The sequence below is a fragment of the Neophocaena asiaeorientalis genome, unplaced genomic scaffold, assembly GCF_003031525.2.
Source record: "Neophocaena asiaeorientalis asiaeorientalis breed wild unplaced genomic scaffold, Neophocaena_asiaeorientalis_V1.1 scaffold483, whole genome shotgun sequence".
Lineage (NCBI taxonomy): Eukaryota > Metazoa > Chordata > Mammalia > Artiodactyla > Phocoenidae > Neophocaena > Neophocaena asiaeorientalis.
Window position 1 is genome coordinate 759895 of NW_020175631.1, and position 24788 is coordinate 784682.

The 24788-nt window shown below is 34.0% G+C and overlaps 1 protein-coding gene across 1 annotated transcript in view; it reads right to left on the bottom strand.

Annotated features, from left to right (window-relative positions):
- SEMA3C (semaphorin 3C) overlaps positions 1 to 24788 on the bottom strand; it is a 184044-nt gene that overhangs the window by 72572 nt on the left and 86684 nt on the right. Inside the window, exons 3-6 of the mRNA XM_024731419.1 lie at positions 19696 to 19856; positions 18396 to 18458; positions 10723 to 10842; positions 3531 to 3621 (exon numbers count right to left, since the gene is read on the bottom strand). Coding sequence (XP_024587187.1) covers positions 3531 to 3621; positions 10723 to 10842; positions 18396 to 18458; positions 19696 to 19856 — 435 coding nt within the window. The remainder of the gene's footprint in view (positions 1 to 3530; positions 3622 to 10722; positions 10843 to 18395; positions 18459 to 19695; positions 19857 to 24788) is intronic.

Genomic DNA, 24788 nt, shown 5'->3' on the forward strand with positions numbered 1-24788 from the left:
AGTGTAGTGTGCATCCGAAATGGCAGAAATAATATAGGTATAAAAACAAAGAAATGGCTCAATTATTACTTCTTTAATAAATAAAAAATACTGTAAGAGAAATCTTGATTTCTAATTTTTGCCGTAGTTAAACTGGGAATTAGGGATAAGTCATTTAGTACCCTGAATCTCAAACTTCTATGGGAATTGGATTATGATCAAAAGTTCACAGTACATATTAAAAACTCTATGATTTTACTAAATGGATTGAAAATAATAGTTTTTATTATTTCATGAGATGGAGCCACATCAAATTGTCAAAGTACTATTAATGATAAAACAATTTCATCATTAAATGTATATGTTTTGACCTTTATGCTAGAAGGTTTCTCTAAGGTAAACAAACTGCTACTTTTTCAATTGCAACACATAACGTGTTAACATTATGTTAACAATATAATATGATGTTAATAAGCCATATGTGGCTTAACATATTAGCACATATAAAATAAAACTTAAAAATAAGAAAAAAAATATTGGAAAATTAAATTAAATTATCATTATTAATGACAAAATAAGATATGTTAATCTGTATGTGCTCAACACTGGACATTTTGCTTATTTGTTAAGATCCACATTAATTTTTATTCTAGTAAGGGAAGTAAGCAGTAAATTGGTATGTATGACCTTTGAGCACAAAGTTAAGTATCTATTAAAAAATAATAAAATTGATCAGGTTTGGCCCACTGAACTACCATGCAGCTGCATTCTTTGACTAATGTTCTAGAATTACTCTCCTGGCTACCTTCAGATTGTGGTCATTTTGGCAGGACTGAAACATTTTAAAGCACTCTAAGCTCACTGTTTAGTAATAAGCAATACCAGTTGGCCTAGGATAGAATGGAGAATGGAATGTTTTTAATATGTGCTCACCAGGTCACAAACTGGACCCCTACCAGTTAGCAAGTGGGTATGGCAGGCATTGTGTCGCCAAGTTCTGCTTCCTGGTAGAGATCTGAAGTCCATGGGAACAGATTATAAGGAGATAACAAAACGTGCCTGAAAGAATTTTGAGCTATTTAGCTTCTTTACAATTTTGTGAACATTTGTGAAGCATCTACACAAGTATTCTGTAGATACAATGATTGTTAAATTGAGAAAACTTTGTAATTAATTATTTCACAGCTTTGTTATATCCAATTATGCCCAAAAGAGGAGGTTATAAATTCCTGATATTCAATAGATTTATTAGCATCTGTTTACAGGAAGGAAAATAAAAGGACACTCAGAGGATGGTTTATGGCAGACAGGACTGATTCTAACCCTACTGTATACCACCTTATTAGTTATGTCTTAAACATTACAAAAGAGTTAGATGGCTAATTGGCTTCATTTCCTGTCTTAAATTCTCAGCAATTTTAATAGCAAGTTAAGGATAATAAAGTTTCTGCTTTATTTTGTGTAAGAAATATTTAATTAATGTCACTTTGGAAAGAATTTTATTTGAGAGTAGAAATTCTTTTCTTTCAGAATTTCATTGTAGGGTTTATGCAAAGATAAACTTGCTCAATTTAAACTTTAATCCAAAAATATTTTGCTTTCCAGTTGTACTTCCACTGACTAAAAAATATCTCATGAGGTTTTGAAGAGGCTCTTTAAGAGATGTCATCTGACTTTGTTGTGCTACAATAATTACTAAAAATAGCAAAAGAACACTAGCACGTTGGGCCAGATGCCGCGCTATATTATGTAATTTGAAATTCTAATGCTCAACGCTTCTTGGCACTTTAATAGATAGAAATATTTTAACCAATTTGTGTTATTTAGTGCACTGCAATTGAACAGAAATGATACATCAAATAGCAAAGTGAGATGAGTACACAAATGAAATATTAGAGATAATATTACAGGGATAATCAGTAGAATAAATAAGATGATAAATATAAGGTTATAAAGCTTCCTGCTCTTTTTAGTTTCAGGTTTCAAGTTAAGCAAACTGTTTAATGATTTTCTTTGAGAGTAAAAATTATAGTGTTAATCAAAATATTAAAAAGTAGAATAGGAATATAAGCCTAGGAATTGAAGTCTCAGGTCCTTGAAAAATTAAGAGCAATAACAACTTTAATTTCATAAATGAATCCAATTCTCTAAAGCGCAAAACTATTACATGACTTACTACAGTTTAACAGGAAAATTTATACTGCCTTGTTTTAACCCTTTTTTGTTCTAAATAATATTTGATGAGATAAAACTCCAGTATGTGTTAACAATAATTTAGAATTTTGAAGTTTATTTTCATAGCATTTAACTTGAAATAAGTAAAAACTTTATATATTTATCTAGTACTATACAAATCTTACAGTTTCTAAAGGTGAATAAAATTTTCTTCCTCATGAAGAAAATAATTTCTGAGACACTGCTTCTATTAAATAATATTTAGAAACTTATTTGAAAATACTCTGCATCAGACTTAATTGGATATCTTGAAGTTTCAAAGCTTTCTAATTTTTCTGTCCTAATGATACATTTTCATTTCCTCCCTACCCAATTTGAATGACTATAGGGAAATAATTTACTGGATAATTTCCAAGCTCACATTTCAGTCAGTGCTGGATGTATTTGTCTTAATTTAGTTTCCAGATCTGAGAAAGAAAGATGAGTTGCCTTTTTAAATGAATCAAATCAAAGGGTTTTGAACAAATTAATTATTTTTCCACCTGTTCTACTGTCAAATGATGCAATTTTACCACTGGCAATACATAGAGAAACAAAAAGGGAAAAGCATTTACTATATAATCGGCATACTGAAATCCAAGATTTGTCCCACAGTCAACTAATGTTAAGTCAGACATATTCTAGAAGTGTCTTAATTAGCCAGAAAAGAATGTCTTCTAAGTGAGGTATAGACAGGCACTGGATGATTGAGACTCAAGGACATTGATTTGTTAATGTGTGTAGCAGCAATCAACTGGGCCTGCTTTTTAACTGATATATTTTATAAAAAATGAGAAAATAAAAAAGTGATTTTATGAGTACATCTTTTTTAGTACAGCAACTTCTAGACAATCCACAGAGAATGTACTTAGCTAACACATGCACTTTGTTATTATTTTGCATGAAAGAAATACCAGTTTTAATCATTTGTAAAAGATTACTAAAACACGAGGAAAAGTGAATATAATTAATACTAGAAAAACAACTACAGAAAACACTGAAAGTTACTTTATAATATATATTAATATATGTATGCACCTACACAATACCTATTAATATATATATATATACATACATACGCTTTTTAAATGGTTGACTTGCTCTACAAATAACAGCAGTCATATTAGATGAAAAAATACATGGTTATCATTTAATCATGAATATTCTTGGAAACGAGAAATTAAAATTTCTCACAACTTTCTATTATTTTACTCAGGTGCTATCATCCATGCAGCTATCCAAAATGGGCATATGGTATCATGAATTTATTTTCTTTAATTAATTTAATTTCCTTTTTAAAAAAATATTTCCCCCTCCCTCTTTTATTTTCCACTTACTGATCATAACAGACACTGTGTTCACATTGGGGTTGAAAGAGCAGCGTCCTTTTCCGGATTCACACTTGGAGTCAATCATGAAAACTTGGTCCTTTATTACAGATAAAATTGGAAATGTAGTAATGATAAATTACTTTATCTTAGTTAACCAATTTTTCTTTAGTAAAACAAAGCATCATCATAAATAATATGCTTTCTACTTGGTTGCTTATGCCTTCCCAATTTTACTATATTAAGACTCTCTTGGCCTATATGAAGAATCCATTTGTAAGTTATAAAGCTAACCTCAGCAGGTCAAGTTCACATCCTACTACACTCCCCATAAAGCTGATCCAACAAGTTCTCAAATCAACATCAATAAAAAACACTTGGAAATCAAGGATCATTGTAAACCTGAACTAGGTATGTTGAACATTGGCCAAAAGAAGAAAACTGATTACAGAGAAACAATGTGTATGAGGATTATGAAACTTTCAAAATAATCAAGATATTTTTAAACGTAAAATTTTGTGACCACTTATTTTGTTATATAAAGCATTATACTAGATTCAACAAAATAATTCATAATTTAGATTAAAATGTTTCTTTTACTCATTCATTTATTTATTTAACAAAAATTTATTGAGCACCTACTACTTGCCAGACACTGACAAAACATTGGGGGTAGAGTAAACAAAATAGACAAAAATCCTTACCTGTAGGTAATTTATAATCTAATGACAGATAAAATAAATAAAGAATATAAAGAGAATAAATACGTAAAATATAAAGTATGTTAGATGGTACTCAGTGCTTAGGAAAAAATTAAACAGGGAATGGGACTAGGGAAATCCACGGATGGGGGGCAGTGGGTTCAATTTGAAATATAATGGTCAGTGTAGCCTCAGTTAGAGGGAGCATTTTGTTGGTATATTTATCGTTTTTCTTACATAAAGTTAGTAAAAGCTACTACTAAAATTCAAAGAAAAATGATCACATTTGTAGATTGCATTAAATGATGGAGGACCTTAATTATCAAGCTGCTTTTCAAAATTATCCTGAATGAAATACGGGCTCAACATTTTTGAGCATGGAATAGAAGGATTCAAAACATTGCTTTAAGAAGATTGGGTCTTACTTGTGCTTTAAGAAGATTGAGAATGGTGGCTGGGTTCAAGAAAACAAACTTGTTTTGAACTGCAGTAGTCCAGGAATTAGGTAATAGTAATCTGACATGCCAGGATCTCAGTGGTCAGGGTAAGAGTGGTAAAGATGTAAGAGGATTTGTAAAGTGAAAATCGACAGAGCTTGGCAATCAATAACAAATTGGAGGCAGCTCAAGAAGATGAAGAAAACAAAGTTGATTCTGAAGTTTTGACTCTTTAAAGAAAATAAAACTAGTTCATTTTTGTTATACTGAGTTTGATGTATTGGCGGGAAATCCTTGAGGTAATGGGAAATTAGAGAGCTTAAAAAGAATCACAGTGCTCTAGCCTAGAAAGGTCCTATAACACGATGCTCTTCATGGATTAACTCTAAAGATGAGGAAACTATGACTTGTCCAAGATCACCCATAGCTAAATAGTGACAAAAGCAAAATTAAAATTCAGTCTCCTGACTCCTAACTATGTCTGCTTTCCAAGAGGTCATCATTTATACAATAACTAAACAATGATAAACTTGCAGGAAAACAATACAATTTAGTAAACTTGGTTGTGTAGCCAGAGTCATACATAGATTTGACTAAAAAAGTGACAGCTGGCACTGCAGGAATTGAGGAGACTGCTTAGGCACCACTTGCTCACCACTGACTTCCTTCTCCATTGCATAGCCTCCTTGTACTCACACAGTGATAGTCTAGATCTTGTCATCCCCAGGAAGGGATGTGATCTACCTGAATAATGACTAATTCAAGCACCCTGCAACAATTCTTCAAACTCATCGCCTAAGAACCCTTTCTATTTTTTACAATTTATCAGCCTTCTATCTTCTTGATAGATTAGATTCCATGCTTTTTAATTTTGTTTTTTTCAAAAATATCAATATTAATTTCCTTGAATCTGTGATTGTTTTCATTGCACCCATAGCCTATAAAGACACATCTATCTACATTCTCCACACCTGCCTCCAAACTTCTAAGCATTTTGCGAAAGGTTATCCAACAAGGTGTATTCAACATAGTATAGATTTTTGATCACCAACTTAAAGTGAACCCTCTACACTGCTCAGCAACCTTTCAAAGGCACTCTGTCAACTGGTTCTTCCCTTGATAACTTCAAACCATTGCCACTATCGTCAAATCTCCCAATTTATTCTCAGGTCATATGATTGACAACCATGTTGCTTAGAAAGTGAAGCCCTTAAATGAGGCATCAGTTTCTCACTACCAAATATATAACTATACATGAATACATCCACTAATACACGAGAGGAAATATTTCTCTTACTCTGAGGCCAATCCTTCCACCAGTGTTTCAGATCCTATCTTACCCAGTCTTCTTAGGCAACTTATACTTTCCATTATCCCTACTCGTTCTTTTTTTTTTTTTAATTAATTATTTTATTTATTTATTTTTGCCTGTGTTGGGTCTTCGTTGCTGCGCACAGTCTTTCTCTAGTTGCAGGGAGCGGGGGCTACTCTTCATTGCGGTGCGTGGCTTTCTCATTGCGGTGGCTTCTCTTGTTGCAGAGCACGAGCTCTAGGCACGCAGGCTTCAGTAGTTGTGGTGCATGGGCTCAGTAGTTGTGGCACACGGGCTTAGTTGTTCCTCTGCATGTGGGATTTTCCTGGACCAGGGCTCAAACTTGTATCCCCTGCACTGGCAGGTGGATTCTTAACCACTGTGCCAACAGGGAAGTCCCCTACTTGTTCTTTAATCTCATTAACTGGATCCTTTACAACATTATTTCAACAACTCCTTCAGCTCTTATACATTACTCTCCTTGAGAATCACATTTCTTAAAGAATTACATATACTCATCACCATTTCCTGAGTTCTCACTTTCTTCTCAATCCACTTCAGTTGGGCATCCAACCTCAACTGCTCTATTGAAACCCTTTTTTGGCAAGACCCCTAATGACTATCATGTACACAATTCAGTGCTTATTTTTTTAGACCTCTTCTTTCTTGGATTCTCAATGGTATTTGAGATTGTTGTCCACTTCTATCTTTTTTAAATGACTTGTTTTTATTCCCAGAACACACTTTTTTTTTCCTCTCCTCTTGTTTCTTTTTAGTCTTTTTTGGAGATCCCTTTTCCTCCATCTGGCCATTTAAAGTTAGGAGATCCTCAAGTCTCAGTCATAATCATTCTTTTCATACTATACTCTTTCTGCATGATTAAATCTACACTTTGTTTGGGCTTCAGTTACTCTTATGAAACAATTACTCAAACATTTATATAGCCAAATTTATATTCAGCTGCCTACTTGATATTTCTACTTGTATCTTTCAGCAGCGTCTCAGACTCAACAGAATCAAACCCAGGCTCATAATTTTAACCTCAGACATGGTTCTCTTCATTGTTTCTCATCTCAGTTCATGGCAACTTTATAATTAAAGAAGCTAACAAACAAACAAACAAAAAACGAACAACAAAAGTATCAATGTAATGTAAAATACAAGTGACAACACAATTCTGTTCATGGCACTTTCTGCTTAAGGTTGTTTCAGTTGCTTCTTCTTAGACACAGGACAAAGACCAGTATCTTAAAGATAGCTTACAAGTTCTGAAATGATTTTGTTTCTGCCATTACTCTTATTAAATAAATACATATTTGTAGATTGAATCAATAAGAGAAAAAATAGGACCAGAAAGAGAGTATGTGGTGAAAAATCAGGAAAGAAGGCATGGCAAGATGTCCCATGGTTATAGATGTCAATAACGGCACTGGGCTTCCCTGGTGGTGCAGTGGTTGAGGGTCCGCCTGCTGATGCAGGGGACAAGGGTTCATGCACCGGTCCGGGAAGATCCCACATGCCGCGGAGCGGCTGGGCCCGTGAGCCATGGTTGCTGAGACTGTGCTTCCGGAGCCTGTGCTGCGCAATGGGAGAGGTCACAACAGTGAGAGGCCCGTGTACCGCAAAAAAAATAAATAATAAATAATAATAATAATAATAACGGCACTGAAAAATAGAGGGCATGACCAACATGTCATAGATTGGTCTAGGAGAAAGGATGCTGATTAGGGGAGTCCCTTTGATCACTGAGAATCTTGGTCATTAGGGAAGAGTTTCAGTTAATGGGTGAAAATGAAATTTAGATTAGAAAGGTTTAATGAAAGACATGGAAAATAGGATTGTAAAAGCTGAAAATATAGCCTACTAATCCGAGAAGTTTTGTGATAAAGTAAAAGAGAGAGAAAGGAGAAGAGTTGAAAAAAGTCACAAGGAAGAAAACATTGTTAAACAAGAAAAAAAGAGTAAATACAGGGGAAAGGGAATGAAGACGTAAAACAGTGAAGGTTAAAGATCAGAGAACTTTTTTGATAAGGAAAATGCACAGCTATTCTTCTGACAAGAGAAAAGCTACAAAAAGATGCATAAACAGAAAAGTTTGATGATTAATTTTGTTCAAAAAGCACATGGAATAATTTGAATGCCTGTGATATTCTTGGTCAATCAAAGGCAAGGTTATCTGCTTGATGAGTGGCAGCATCCGGGGCTTAAACAGTATTCAGTTATGAGAACTGATGTTATGGAGGCATCTGATAAAATCAACCCAAGATGAGAGGTAACATTCCAAGAATGTGCAGCACAATTAACCAATAATTGTTTCTTATTAATGTTTTATTCATTAGTTAAAGTCATCATTTACTTGTGTTGCTTTATCTTTTTCCAGAAACAGAAGACAGTGGATAAAAGAGAAGAACTATGGTTAGGAATCTATGTAGCAAAGATTGTAGGCTCTTTGGATGGACACCATTGAATTGCTCTAGGAAAGCTCTGAATCAGTCTCACAAAATAATGGAAGGGCCATAGAGTCTCATGAAAATGCGTGGTGTTCCAAATGTAAAGTAGGGTTATAAAATGTTATCTGAGAACAAATGAATTGCTATTAGACAGGCAAATAAAAGATGGTAGATAATGTGTCAGAAATAAACAGGAATACTTAATGACTGTGCCACCCTAACCTGGTTCACTTTCAAAGTGGTTTCAAATACATGAAAAATGCTATATCTTAGTACTAACATAGGGTGTTAGCAGTAAGTACTACCTCTGATCACTACAAAATACAATGTTCAAAATACAATGTATGAATAAGGAGAATTCTCTCAAAATACAACTTTCTGTATCATGTGGTCTTCCATTCTAAACTAAAGAAAATAAATACATAAGATGTTTGATAAAACTGTGCATTCTATATTTATATTATTACTTATATACTACAGATATATAAAAATGATGTTGTGGTGAAACACTTTGACTTGACTATTAAGGAAAACAAAAAGCTTAAAATTTCATAATCTTTTTCACACTTAAATAGGCTCTTAATATATTATTTAAAGAGATTAATTAATGGAAATGATTCCCCTTTGAAACACATCTTTTGAAGTGAGACTAAAGTAGTTCATATTTAGTAAAGTGATTAAAATTTATTCCATGCTGGTTTTCCAAAGGAGATTATTTTTTGGACCAACTTCCCAATTAAACCCTGAAGTGTATAGTGGGCAATTTGTACATGGGAAAATGATTTTATTTAAAATATGAAAACTGCTATGCAGTTGTTGGCCTGTACAGTGACTGCACAGCCCTCAGTGGAGTGTCTGACAGACTGCAGACGTCTGGGCCACTAGTTTATTTAATCAGCTGATCACAGGCATGTGGTGCTAATGACAAGCTCAATTCAGCCAATTGTACTCTTCCAAGAAGCATAGCTTTACTTTTCTTTAAGAATTTTAATATTTCATATCATCTTAAACTACTTGTAAATGGCTCAATTTGGGGTCCAATTATAATTACTCATTTATTTTTTATTTTTTTTTCCGGTACGCGGGCCTCTCACTGTTGTGGCCTCTCCCGTTGTGGAGCACAGGCTCCGGCCATGGCTCACGGGCCCAGCCGCTCCGCAGCATGTGGGATCTTCCCGGACCGGGGCACGAACCTGTGTCCCCTGCATCAGCAGGCGGACTCTCAACCACTGCGCCACCAAGGAAGCCCTACTCATTTATTTTTAAATGGCTTTTTATTCACTGAAAGATAGATGCATATAAATTACATTTGAAAAAAATTTAATAATAAAAGACTATAGAGGAAATCATTGTTCAATTATGTTAGTACTAAAGTGGATGAATCCTTGTTAAAGAAAAATAAACTTAATTAAATATATCAGTAGCAATATTTAATCTTTTTTTACAATTTTAATCTCTAAAATTGAATTAAGATATTATTTAAGGACTGGAATTTCTAGATTTAAGTTGCATAATGAAACAAAAGCAAGTTAATTTGAAAGAATTCAGTTATAAAATACTTGTATTAAGTAAAGCAACATGTTTCATTAAAAGAATAAGGAAAACGCTTTTGACCTAATGCGTAGTTTCCTTAGTCAATAATTGTGAACTGAGATAAACAGTCTTAAACATCACAGGTGAAGTTCAACCAGCCTTATATTTGACTATACAATTAGCTATGTATTTAGTCTTTAGTAAATGCTTTTGTTCACAGAACCCCAAATCATTTTAACCAATGTAAAAATAAAGCTATAATAGCCTAGTGTAGACCAATGTTGGTCTAAAATGGAAGTATGATTTATTAATTATATAAAGTTCTTTTCCGCTAAGGCACTTGTCATTCTGCTTTATACATCTCTTACAGGTGTCTACCTCATAAAAATTTACCAAATTTGAAATATGATAAATAAGAAATTACTTAAAATAGATTTGAGAAAGTGAGTTTATACTACAATATTTCTATAATTTGGAGCACATATTATCAATACCTTATGCTCTGAGTAATTATGAAATTATACCATTCTCCTTCCTTTATCTTCTGAAGCTTTTCCATTCAGAAACATATATATTTAATTGAAGGCAAAAGGCTACACTTGAAGTAACCTGGCAGACAGGAACCAAATGTAATATATTTTGTGTTTAAAGGGCTTGAAACTTTTTTTATGGCCATTAATGATATTTCCAAGTTTTTACTGTTAAATACAGTTGTAAGAAATCTTTGACACTAACATCAAACTAAGAATGAAAAATTGTTACACTTACCTCTGATCTCCTCCCTCTGTTCAAATAAGTACAGACTGGGCTGAAAGCACCACTCCCACAAACATACAAATGCGTGCGGTTGAAAGCCTGAATTACACGGACAAAGTTCCCGCAGCCATGCTAAAACAACAGGTAAATAAGCGGTTAGTAACCGAATGACTTTTATAGCTATTTCTAAGTATTACTGTGATACTTTGTTATACATTTTCCTTTCTGCCCTAACTTTTTAATTATTGTTAGGAGATAACAAAAGAACATGGTGCATTTTAGGAGGAAGGTCGTTTACCAGATAATGAGTAAAATGATGTCTCTCTTATTTCAGTATTTATATACTGGGCACCTTTTTATGTTCTGAAACTTTATGAGCTTACTCTTTATCTGAGAAAGTTTAGAAATTGAAAGGTACACCAAATTGTTTTTTCAAATTTTCCTCAAAACATTACACATACACACACGCACCCTCACATATTATATAAACATGTTTTGAATGAACTTGTGTTTATAGAAGGGCCATATTATCATTAGTTACAGTTGCAAACACTATTGGCCTTCATAATTGGTGAATAAAGCAAACCTTAAACAAAATGTCAGCACTGTTGCTTTCCATGAAAAATAATGGAATCCTGATCTCTCTGCTCTTAATACACTAAAATACTCTCCTCTCCCCCAAAACTCCTTTCTCACCTGTTCCCAGTCCAACCACTGGAAAGGCTGTCATTTATTCACTCAATGAAATGCAAAATATGGTAATTATAAGTTGACTATGACTTTGCAGAAATACATAAACATGGTCAGCACCAAATGCAGATCTCTGTGACTGAATTAACCATTGCATGTTCTACATTTGCAGGGTCACTATCCTTTGCTGACTACACATTAATCAAGCCTGAGGGTGAATGTAGTTCCCTTCACAAAGTCATTGATCTAGCAAAGAACATTATTAAAAATAATGTTAGAAATTAGAGACAAAAGTTTTTATAAAGAAATATGTCGGGCTTCCCTGGTGGCGCAGTGGTTGAGAGTCCGCCTGCCGATGCAGGGGACATGGGTTCGTGCCCTGGTCCGGGAAGATCCCACATGCCGCAGAGCGGCTGGGCCTGTGAGCCATGGCCTGCAGAGCCTGCGGGTCCGGAGCCTGTGCTCCGCAACGGGAGAGGCCACAACAGTGAGAGGCCCGCGTACCGCAAAAAAAAAAAACAAAAAACAAAAAAAACAAAAAGAAATATGTCAAAATCTAACAGGAGTTTCCCCATGGGTGGTCATACAGTGTATATTTTTTTCTCTTCTAGGTCCATGTATTTTACTAAATTATTATAATGCACATTTATTGTTATATTATTAGAAAAGTAAAAAAAAATCTTTTCTAAAATAGAAATTTAAAGTCAATATTATTTTATATTTTCTCATCATTTTTCCCTTTTATACTCATTGTTACTTGCCAGCAAATATATGTTTATTTTCATAAGTAGTAACTGTATATACATTTCTATTATGGATTTATATTATCAAATCATCAATCACCAACTCTCCTGTTAAATAAATTTATCCTTACAGACCAGACTATATACTTTATTTTTATTTTAAGACATTAAGGATTTTTGTTAAATATATAGTGTCACTGTATCTTGACACCTGTTTATAGAGGTACCTGGAAATTGACTACATACCTGCAGATGAAATGTGTTTCTCTGGAGAAAAAAAGCATAGATGAAGTACAGTGTATATATAGTATGCCTATGTTAAGGGTATCTGTGAGCAATGACACTTGTGCTTATTGTTTCCACACCCAAGTCCAGTCATTCTGGGGTTCTGCATATAACATTTTCCCGTAAAACACAAATTCATTCCAATTCTATTAATAATAGGTTCTGTCTTTACATTTCGAATACAGGTTATACTTGTTTCATGTATATGTTTATATCAACATATCTGTTATATATATGCTTATTATGGCTAATATTTTTGAGAATTTATTATGTGCTAGACATTAGAATAATCCTTTTATATACTTAACCCCTTTTACTTCCCAGGAAGTTTGATTTTTTTACATTTATAGATCACATTTATTGAGCAAACTATATGTACTTAGGCACTTTATATTCAGTCAGTTTTTTCAACTCAACCCCTTTTAGAAAACAAAAGCTTAGATCTTGTTTAGTTAACTCGCCTGAGGTCATGTAGCTAGAAACAGGTAAAGCAGATTTTCAAACACAGACGTGTTTTACATTGAATCTTGTACTTTTAACCACTTTATAATTTGTCATTGGGTGAGAATTCCATAGTTGCTAGAGGGAAGTTTTTATAACAATTATTAATATTTACAGAGCTCTTAATCCTTTGATGTTAGTTGTTTTCAATCCTCACAGCAATGTTCCAATTAAAGTATTCAGTCCCATTTTAGTGATGAGGAAATTGAGTCCTCAAAAATGTTAAATGAAGTGCTCTAGGTTTAATAAATAACTCTGGGTCTTGAATCATGGCTACCCTCCACCATGAAGACTAATTCCCACACTATCTGATGATGTTTTACTGTGCTCCTCCAAAGCCTCCCCAAAGAGAAAAACATGAAAGGAAAAATAAATCAATTGCTTTAATTATTGAAAATCATTTTCTAGGTCCCTTCCATTTCCATTGTGCTTAGTTTCTGTCCACATTATTTCTGTCCTAGACCACTGCAGTTGTGTCAATTCCATCCAGAAAATATTTATTTACTGAACTCATTCTGTGAAAGCACTGTATATGGTGCTAGCAATACTGAAATGAATAGATTCAATTCCTGTTTTCAGAGAAAGGGGAGTATAATACATCAGGCTGTAGTAGATGCTATAATAGGGTTATATCTTTCAAAGTGTGCTATAGAAAGAAAGAGGAAATGAGTAATACTGAAGTGGGTGTAATGGTTTGAGAGTGGATGTCATTTGAGCTGGAACTTGCAGAATAAGCTAGAGATTCTGACAGGCAAAAGCATAAGAAAGGAACATTCCAACAGAAAACACAGCATGAACAGAAAAACTGGAGGCATAATAGTGCAGGATTTAGTTGGGGAATAGTGCCTAGAGAGGACAGAGGATTATTGTGTGATGAAACCAGAGAGGCAATTAGAACTGGACTATCATCGTGCCATAGCATGATGGGCAGCAGAGAGTGAATTTAAGTATACAGATCTCAGAGCCAGATGACCTGGGTTCAAACTCTGGCTTTATCTGTTACTAGCTATTTGAACTTGAGATATTTACTTAGCCTCTCTGTGCTTCAATCTTTTTATCTGTAAATGGTGATGATAATATTTGTTGTAAGCAGTATACTACTGAAGCACTTGGAACAGTGTCTGGCACATAATAAATATACCCAGTGTTAGGTATTAGATTCTTTCATTTATATTTTCAGTTCCAATTGTCAGTACAAACCCTGTGTAATGGACAGGGAATTTGTCCTGCATAGAGATTAGTACAGGTCCTGACCACAGTAGACATCCATAAAAGGTTTGCGGAATGAGACATCAGTGAAATTCAATACCATGGATGCTTTCTTTTTATTGCTTAATTCTCTTTTAAAACTATTTCAAAGTAAATGCTAAATGAAAAATCAAGCTGCTAACATTATGCAGAATGCAATACCATTTTATTTATATACATATACATGTCATATACTAAGATGCTGGAAGAATATACCCCCAATTTTTAAGTTATTATGTTTGGGTAGCATAATTTATTTTATTTACTTAACAGTGTGTGTTTACTATGTGCTATGCACTGTTCTAAGCTCTCTGCAAATATTAATTCACTAATCCTCTTAATAACCCAATAAGGTAGGCTTTATGAGTAGCCCATTACACATTTAAGAAAAATGAGGCACAGAGAGGTTAAGTCTCCAGGGTCAGAGAGCTAATAAAAGATTGTTTTCTGTTGCTTTCTGCATGCTTTTCTAGGTCTTCAAAAATTTCTGTGTTAACAGGTATTATTTATATAATTTTAAAATAGATGATTTAAAATAATATATCCTGGAGCTCAGATTAATAGGGCTTTAAAAATATTGACTCTTCATGGTCCATACTATGCAATGGAAAAAAAAAATACCTCTTAATTTTTTTCTTCTTGGTCTGGGGAATATATCAAGGTATTTCAATAAATGTATTCCTAAAGAAAATATGTTTTCAAATAGTTTAGGATCCTCTGGTCACAGAAACAGGGAAATTGATATTCTACAATTAATAAATCAAGTTTGACATTGTGTGTATGTAATGCACATAGGTCTAAATATATGTAACCATGCTTAATTTTTCAATGATCTCATACAGTACTTACTTAGCACATTCATTATGCTCTATCTCATTGGATATGTTTGACAGCATGTGTTACTGTTTAAGCTCAATTTATTTAGCATATGAATAAAATATTAATATTCAGAAATAAATAGAGCATGTAGGAATGTGAATAAATTGGGGCAAAAAGGGAAATTGGGAGGTAAGTTATACTCTCTTAGCTGAGGCAGACAATAAGCTATATTCCCACCATGATAATTACGATAAACATTAGTTTATTATATAGTATCATGATACACATTACCTGGGATCAAATTTTAAATTATATTGAATTATTTTCTAATAATTGAGTATTATTTTTATAACTTTAAAGTTTGATATAAGTAAAAAATCTAAAGGAATAAGAGATGTTTGATTCTATGGGTTTTTTTCAATTGTTATAGAAATATAAAATTTGTCACTAGTTTATGCTTTTCTTAGTAGAAGATTAATATAATATTTAAAAGTAAAAAAATTAATTTAACCAAAATATACCTTTAAAAATTGTGCATAATGAATTTATTATAAACTTATTAATCTAAAGGTATTAATAACTCAGTATCCATTGTGTCCTACCCCCAACCTGAGAAAAGTACTTGGAATAGATTCCCACGCTTACTGCTTCTATCTCCATTTTTCCAGATCTTGTTGAAATTTCACGAAATGCCTAGATACAGATATGGGCACTGGATCCAATCACTAAAAATGCAGTGAAATAAGTTCTAGTGTTTCAGGTGAACGCACAGGGAGGGGCAGCTAGCCCAGTCCTGGGTAGCAAGAAAGGACTCTCCAGAGAGGTGACATCTGCACTGTTATTTGAAAGGATGAGTAGATGATTCCCAGGTTAAAAAGATGGGAAGATAATTCAACAAGAAGAGAATCACATGTAGCCTGTACCAAAGGCTGAAAGAGAGAAAGGATACAACTTATTTGAATTTCAGTATTATTGAACTAGAATAAGGGGACAAGCTAACGTAAGACCTAGCATAGTCGCCACCAAATCTATCAAACCTTTCCTAAATGTCCCAGGTGCAGTGAATTTTTTCTTTGTCTTTGTGTGTATTCTCAGCATTTATCATATTCTCCCCAGAGAAGTGGCATGTTTTATCAACTAAAAGCAAAAAGATCTAGAGCCATATGTGCCTGAGTCGGACAGAGGCCTCCCACTTGCAGGCAGCGCAGCTTTGGGTAAGTTCCTTACTCTCTTAGTGATTCAGTTTATCTATCTTAAAAATGTGGATGAAGACAATAATGTCCATCTTGCAGCATCGTCATGAGGATTAAAACAAAACACTTAGAATAGCACCTGGCCCATTCCATTAAGTGTTGGCTAGTATTACTTGGTAATTATTGCATATATGTCTCATCATCCCCAGTATATTGTGAAGACTCTTAAAGGTAGGAACTCCACCTTATATACCTCTGGTTCCTTCACTTCAATTAACTGATTTGTACAAATTAAAATATTCTGTTCCTGCATTTAAAAAAATGAAATATTAAGTAATTAGATGATATTTATTCCAAAAGAGCTAAGAGATTCTTAAATATTTAGTTTCATTGAGAAGTGTAATTAAAATGCTGTTCTATAGAACTTCTATTTAGCATCATTTTTCTGCCACTGGTATCCTGCTTAAAGGACACTTGTTTGTAAGTACCTCACGTGCCTTAAGCGAGATGAATTTGTCAACATTCTCTTCTCTTGCATAGACAGAGCATATATTTGAAACTTAGTTTGATTATTATTTCCCAGGACCCAACAGCGTTGCCTGTACTACAACAGAGCCCACTACCAATTACCTCTGACTGGCCATGTGGCAGAATATAAAGATATCCATGAATGATATTACAGCATGACAAAACTATGTGAAAACATAAGCATGTATTGAAGATTTCATCTAATGATATTCAATTATAATAAAGCAAATAACAGAGCATTTCTACTTTGCCAAAGGGAGAAAGAAATCAAATGACTTGGCTAAGACTCTTCAGAAAATCAACAACAATTTTTGGAAAGAGAATGTGCAAAGGTATCTAAATCCTATATATTCTGCCTGTGGCAGTTTATATGAATGGGACACAGAAATTTTTTAAACAAAGAACAATTAAATCCAGTAATTACAACCACAGGATGTAATCGTGGCAAAAGACGAGACATGATCACATAAACATCAATGGGAAAAATCTCTACATTAGAGGATGAAAGAAAGTAGTTTAATTCATGCAAAATTATCGAAATCATAACTTCAGGGGACCAAAAAAAAAGTGCCTTTTCCACTACATTATACTTCATTCTGCTATTGGTTCCCTAGAAAGCAATTGTAATGTACTCTTTTGAATGTTTCTTTCACATTTTTTCTGGATTTTTTTTCCTTTTTGATTGTGGTCCAACAGATCCTGTGGGTAGCAAATATACTACTGTGAGCTCCTTTTGCCCATTTAAAATTTTCTCTTTTAAGGTGAATTATGAAACTAAAACAATGAAACCCTGAGCTGAGTCACTCCTGGTCAGCACTCTTGCCAAAACGCCCTCTGGTGAGACCCGGAGATCTGCACTCCAGAGTCTGCTGTGGTCCTGCCTTAAGCCAGGCTTTTTCAGAACTTTGTACCTGTACTGCTAAGAATCAATAAAATATAAAAGTTTCATTTCCATACTTCTTCTTCCACAAGGAAGAAGTTTGAGACAAGAAGGTGAAATGACATCTAAGCTTCATTATAAACATTAAATGACTTGTGCACATTAAAGAGCTGTTCCATGTATTTTTTATAATATTCAAGAATAACTTAATGTGTCAGTTTCAGAAAGTCATTTGTAGAAATCAATGTAGATTTATTCCTTGATTCTTTATATGGAATACATTTTGTAAAAGTATTGCACACTGAACATTTACTGATATTTGTATCTGCCTTGATTTTTATTTCTGTGGTTATTTTTAATTAACAAAGATAACAGCCATTACTGGTGATTTATGCTTCTGGAATGTGCTGGCTAACCACTACCCTTTTGACGAGAATCTTTCTTTGGAAAAGCCCACATGGTATCTGGGAGCTACTCCAGACACTTGAATTATCATTATTTCAGCAGCCTGCTGAGAATTCTGCAGGTTGGATCCACTTTGAACAGGGGTTATTACTGAAATCCATCATGAAAAGTGTCAGGGTTCAATAATGAAAGCAAAGCAGGAAATTTTTACCCAGTCAGGAATTCCTAAGTTACAGTGTTTAAGAGTTCCAATCACTTTGCATTTATATTTCTTACTATGTGTCCAGCCGAGGATTCAAAACACCAATACCCTTTGTCTCATTCTTGGATGCACTCAAAGTACATGAATTCAAAGACCAAATATTTAAGTTTTGGATTTTTTTAAGCACTCACTGTGGGATCTTTGCCAGCCATTTTGCACTCTTCAACTTTGATTGCAGATGCTGGCCAGAAAACCTGCTCAGAAAGGAAAATAAAGGTTGCATTTGACAGCTCAGTACTCTTCATTTACTTTATGCTAACAGATTTCTTTAAGTTAATTCTGTATTTATATTTCAAATTTCTTCTTTCATTTTATGAACTCAAGTTAATAAAGATTTTATTACTTTATTCTAAGAATTATGTTTTTGTTTCTTCCATGAATTTTTCCTTCAACAATCCTTTCTATAATATGTGCTCATTTACTAATGGTACAATTTTAAAATAAGGAAATTATTGATGTGCACCATATAATGTATATTTCCCTCCCTCTGATTTATAGTACACTTTTCACAACTGCTTATATCACAATGAATTTATGTTTATACTGCTATCTTGGGGGTTTTTTTTGGTAAACTACACAGCTGGGCTGGTAAATTTACTGCAAACTAGGTACTTCAACAGCTAAAATAACCTGGATAAAGATTCTCTCTCTGACATACTGTGCTAGCATGCTAAGTCATTGCAGCCTTGGGTCAGGTCTGATGGAGATGATTTTTTTTTATCCTGTAGCTTTTTTCAGCCTGTAGCTCATTGTTAAAATAATAAATTCAGATGTGTTCTTCCTGTAATAAATTTATAATTAATTTACTTTTATTTCTTTAATGAAGCTCAATTTATTTCCTTGCTGTGACATAGAATGATAAATATAGTTAACCCTTGAACAACTCAGAGGTTAGGGACACTGACCCTATATTCCAGTTCCACATCCAAAGATTCAACCAACCATGTATCATGTAGTACTGTAGTATTTACAACCAAAAAGAATCTGCATATAAGTGGAGCCATGCAGTTCAAATCCCTGTTGTATAGGCCACATTTTTTCAAAGAACACTGCATTTAATAATTGTGTTCTTTTCAAGGCCTTCTTGGTTTATGTACAGATGACAAGGTACGCTGTCCTTTAATCTGACTATTTTTCATGCTATACTCCATGCTTCTCCTTTTCCCTTTCGATGTATGTATACACGGGAAGTATTTTCTCACTTAGCTTCAAGTTTTAGATGGCTAAAAACTATGAAACTAGACATGGAGAAATGAATTGATTATATTTTCAGTCCTTGAAATAAGTAGTAATTTCCAACTATTTATTGATATATGACCTGTATTTTCTATTGTTCTAATGAAGTACATAATTTTTTCATTGTATTTGAAACTTTTAAAGAAAAAGAAACCTAGGAATTTAGCATTGCCCTCATGAAAATGATAAACTTACACTCAAAGGTTCTTGACTTATGTTGTTAATATTCAAGGAAAGAATGTGATCTTTGCTGCCCACATATATCCGGTCCTGATCTTCATCCATTAATAATATCCTGTAGTCTAAAGGGTGGTGAGATAGGCTGAAGTATTCAGAGGTCTTGGTTTCTCGAAGCTCTGAAATAGTGAATAGCACAAGTGAAAATTGAGTATCTTGATTCCATTATTTTAATGAAAATTATCTTATGGAAATATTTACCAAAAAAGTCAAAATACATTTTCCTCCTACAATAAATTAATTTTAAAACAGTTATGTTAGTGGATATTTTAATTTATTTCCTCTATGCTGAATTAAAACATAAATAAATCCATAAATGCAATGTTCAAGTTTATAGTGGTACTACTTGATTACAAAATTATTCACATTTTGCTAGGACCTCAACTCAGTTGTTTACTGTTTGTCATCAGCTCAAAGCTTGCTAAAATAAATCACCCAAAAAAATATAGCAAGTGATTAGATTGAACAAAAAACAAAAGCAATGATGGTGTGAATGTCTTCCTAGACTCTCTTAATATTTTATTGTTGGACTTCAATACATTCATCATTTTAGGGTTGTTGTTTCCTACCCTGAATATTTACCTTACTTCCTCAACATAATTCTAACTAGTTTAATAAATTTTTCTATAAATTACTTGGATGTTGTTCAGGAAAAAAGTTAGCCTCTGCTAGACCAGAGGTTGTTGCTGAAGTAGGAAAAAAAATCCAAGAGCTCAGAACATGAGAGAGAATATAAAATGCAACAAATGTCACTCAAAGGTTGGAGAAGACACATTCTCCTTTGATTTTGCCTAAAATCCAGGGTGTTTAATAATGCTTGCTTTTCATCCAATGGAGGAGATTCATGGCTGCATAATTTTCCTGTAAAACATCATTTGTAGGGTGCTGGTTGGGTACAGAATAGATATTCAACAAATACCTCATGAATAAATAACTCTCCAGTGAAATACACAGATTAAAGAAGTAAAATATGACTGAGTTTGTGGCATCTGGGGCGCAGCCACTGGAGTCTGAATGCTGGCTCTACCGTTTCATTTATATATGTACTTGGCCAGTGCCTTTGTCCCTCTAGACTCCAGTGTCTTCATCTTTAAAGTCAGGATAATAATGGTCCCTACATCATAGGCGTATTGTGAGGTTTAAATTGTTAATATACATCAAGAGCTTAAAAGAGTACCTGTCTCACAGTGACATGGGTTACCTATTATTATGACTTGGGACAAGACTTCAAGCTTCAGCCAGACAAGTAAGAAGAACAATTCTTTACACAGGGAGAAAATATGGAAAACTAAATTGTCTGATTTATATATATTTAATATTTCTTTTTGTCACATGTAGAATCTACTCAAATTATTTGAGCAGGACAGTAAAATAATAAATCATATTTAAGAATAATAATTTGGTGTGAAGGATAATTTTGGGGCATGTGAGACTGGAAAACTAAGAGATGCTCTTCCAGATATGATGATGATAAAGACCTGATTTGCCAGAAATAGAAAGGAAGAGAGGAGTTGACGTGAGGGTCACTTAAAGGATTTGGAATGATTTTATATGAAGTTGGTCTTTGGGTAAAAGGAAGAGGTAATTATCTTCCAAAGATGTAAACTGAGAACAGGATAAATGAACATGGCCTTTACTAATTTTGAGAGATTCAAAAAGGAAATTTCTTTGGTAAAGACATTACTTGAGTGTTGATAGATTAAATTCAAGTAAAAGTGGAAATGTCCCACAAGCATGTAAAATTAGATAACTAATTTGTCATTAAAGATATCAAATCTGCAGGGAGAGATTTCCAGTTCTTCTCATGGATGATATGAAGCTCAGAGAGTAGACAGCTCTGAGGAAGCTCTGAGGAAGAGTAAGTCTAAAGTGAAAAGCAAAACACAGAGATGCATTGATCATTAGATCCAAAAAGAGTATCTCTGTAATTGAAACTCAAAGTGAGGCATGATGTACAGGCAGCAGTGGAGAGAGTACAGAATTGGAGTCAGACAGTTTTGAGTTGAAATCCCAGTTTCATCACTTACTAATCTGTTAGTTTAGGAAAACTACCTTGTTTCTCCCAGGTTTCGATTTTCTCATCTATAAATTGGTTATGTTAATACATAGCTCAAAGGATGTTCCACCAGCACACAGTAGAAGATCAGTGTGCTCCTTTTGGCAGGAGAGATTACTGACCCTCTGTCTAACAGACATTTTCTTTCTCTTTCCTGTTGGCAGGGAACCATATGCCAACCATAATGGATACCCCAGCAAGTGAGTGACTAAAAATACGACCATGTGACTAGTTCTGGCCGATGAGATTTAGAGGGAAGCCTTCTGCAAGGTTACTAGAAGAGGTTTCTTGGGTCTTAAAAATGGCACAAAAAAGAGGTGATTTCTTTTTCTGCCTCTGGACATTGGTAAGTGAGCATATAATACTTTCAGCAGTTGCTGCTACCAAAAAGATTGCTATCTGAGAATGGCAAGCAGAAATTTAGGAAAAATGCTGAGTTCTATTAGAAATCATTTAATGTCTACACTAACCCTACAACTGCTCTACTACAGGATTACTTCTGTTATATATGATTTTTTTTAAAAAAATCCTTGCTCTTTTTTAGGCACTTTGAATTGAGGTTTTCATTTCCTGTTGTTTAAACCCTTACTAACTGATCATATCTGATAATATCTCTCCAGTGTTCACAGCACCTAACACCTTCTCACTCTTTCTACCATGGTTTGTTTAGTCTGGCTATTTAAAAAAAAAAAAATTTTTTTTTTTTTTTTTTTGCCTTCTCTTCCCAATGTATATTGAAATAAAACCAAGAGTGTGAACTGGGCTCGGAAAACAGTCTCAACTAAATTTTACTTGCAAGTAACAAACAATGGCAGTTCTCTTCTTTACCTGTTTCGTTAGAAAGTAATCAATTTCTTGCATTAATTCAAATACCAGAGGGAGCAATAACTGCATTAACTTAAGACCTTTCTGGTCCAAGGATTTTATCTCTTTTTCTGGGCCATCAAGCTATCTTCAAATTTAATTACCTATAGCTCATTGATAGCTGACAGCTGTTAACCAAGGAAGATTTACTTTAGAAGTGCCTCTGTTAGAAGCCTAGAAGCTAAGGCTATTTTTTTAAAAAGCTATTTAAATTGCTGGTAGTTAGCCATAGCTGAACTCTGGGGCTTGGGAAAAACAAAAAAATCAAAATGAACCTTTTTTTTTTCTTAAAGAATAAAGAGATGAGTTCAAAGCATCCAGGATTTTTATCTATAAAGAGAATGACTGAATAATCCATCATTTTTGGTTTAATGCAGATGCAACTTAAGTCAATGAATGATTCAATAATTTGGCTACAGTTAGAGAAAATGACTGATTTAATGATTTGGCTATAGTGAGAGAAGGAACTCACAATTATTGGTCTCTCATCTAAACAAGTCACAGAATGGCACTGTCCTACATTTCTTTACATCTTAATAATTATGTCATTCTTTTCACAGCATTGGAGGTACAGCTAGTTGAGCTATTTCTCCGGACATGCTCAACTGACTGAGAAGGAACTTTGAGAGTATGCAGTATTAGAAAATGCAGCGGCCCCACAAAGGGCAGTGTAGGTCTCTAAATCCTTGGGAAAATCTCCTGGGAAACAGTATTAAAAAAAATACTACATGCTTCTATCCTGAAATCCACATTATTGTAGCGTTCTAGGGTGGAAAATTACTGTAATGTCTTCCATGGCAGTGTTCCCTGAGGGAAAATTTGTAGCATTATATGCTTACCTGAAATTCATGTATTGACATGGGCTTACCTTTGTATGGAAACTATTGTGAGCCTTGAGAATTTAACCAGGGCTGGGAGAAAAATAAGTTCCCCCCAAATATAAACCCTCGCAACATAAGCTTCTGGGACCACTTGAATATAGTCAACACACTGCTATAGCAATTACAACATAGTTTAATATACAGAATATATTGTCTGTAATTAACACTCTATCCCTAACCATATTAAGAATTAACCTTTGTTCTCTGTTAGTGATCTTAAGATTTCTGAGGTGACTAAGTCAGTGAGAACTTATTAATGTGCTCGAAAATGTGATCTTGGTGGAGGAAGGTGGAGAGTCTAGAGTTCTCTTTTATGAATAATATATATCTGTTAAACTACTGATTAGGGAACACATTCCCTCAGAATACTGTATTATCTTTGGACTTTTATAAGTTTCAAAAACAAGCAAAAGATTACTTGATTGAAAATCAATCCCCAGGGGTCTCTTTATGAGAAGCATATGCAATGGTGGCTTATTAATTATATTTAAAGTTCATGATGTGCTATTAATTAATTAAATTTTTTTTGGCATTACTTCAATATTTTATTTTTAGGGACCACAAGATGAGTTAAGAAGTTCTGGAAAATATTGGAGAGGCAGGATCCCTATCACAAAGGCTTTGAGTACCAACATAAGAGGCTTCTACTTTGTTCTAAGGACATTTGTGAGCCTTGGGAAGCTACAAAGCAGGAAAGCAACAAGGTCATCTTCTGCCATCAGACACTATTTATTAAATAGCAAAATTAATGAAGACCAAGTGTCTACCACATCTGAAGACTGTCCCATCTCCTGGGCCCCTGCTGTGAAGGTTGTCACAGAGAGAGAAAGCATGGTTTGGAAATCAAGGGATGTTAATGTCATGGGCCCTGTCACAGAGCAGCTACTCAGAATAGACGTGTGGAAGGAGTGCAGGAATAACCAAGTGAGTGAGTGTGCCTCAGAGGCTGTGGAGAAAAGGGAACCCTCTTGCACTGTTGGTGCCAATGTAAGTTGATACAGCCACTATGGAGAACAGTATGGAGGTTCCTTAAAAAAACTAAAAATAGAACTACTATATGACCCAGGAATCCCACTACTGGGCTTTTACCCTGAGAAAACCATAATTCAAAAGGACACATGTACCCCGATATGTTATTAATTTATATATTCAATACATCTTTATTAAGCCCTTATCAAGGCAGGCTAGACATCTGCTCACAAAACAGGACACTAATATGAACATACAAGGCCCCTACGACAATTCCAAAT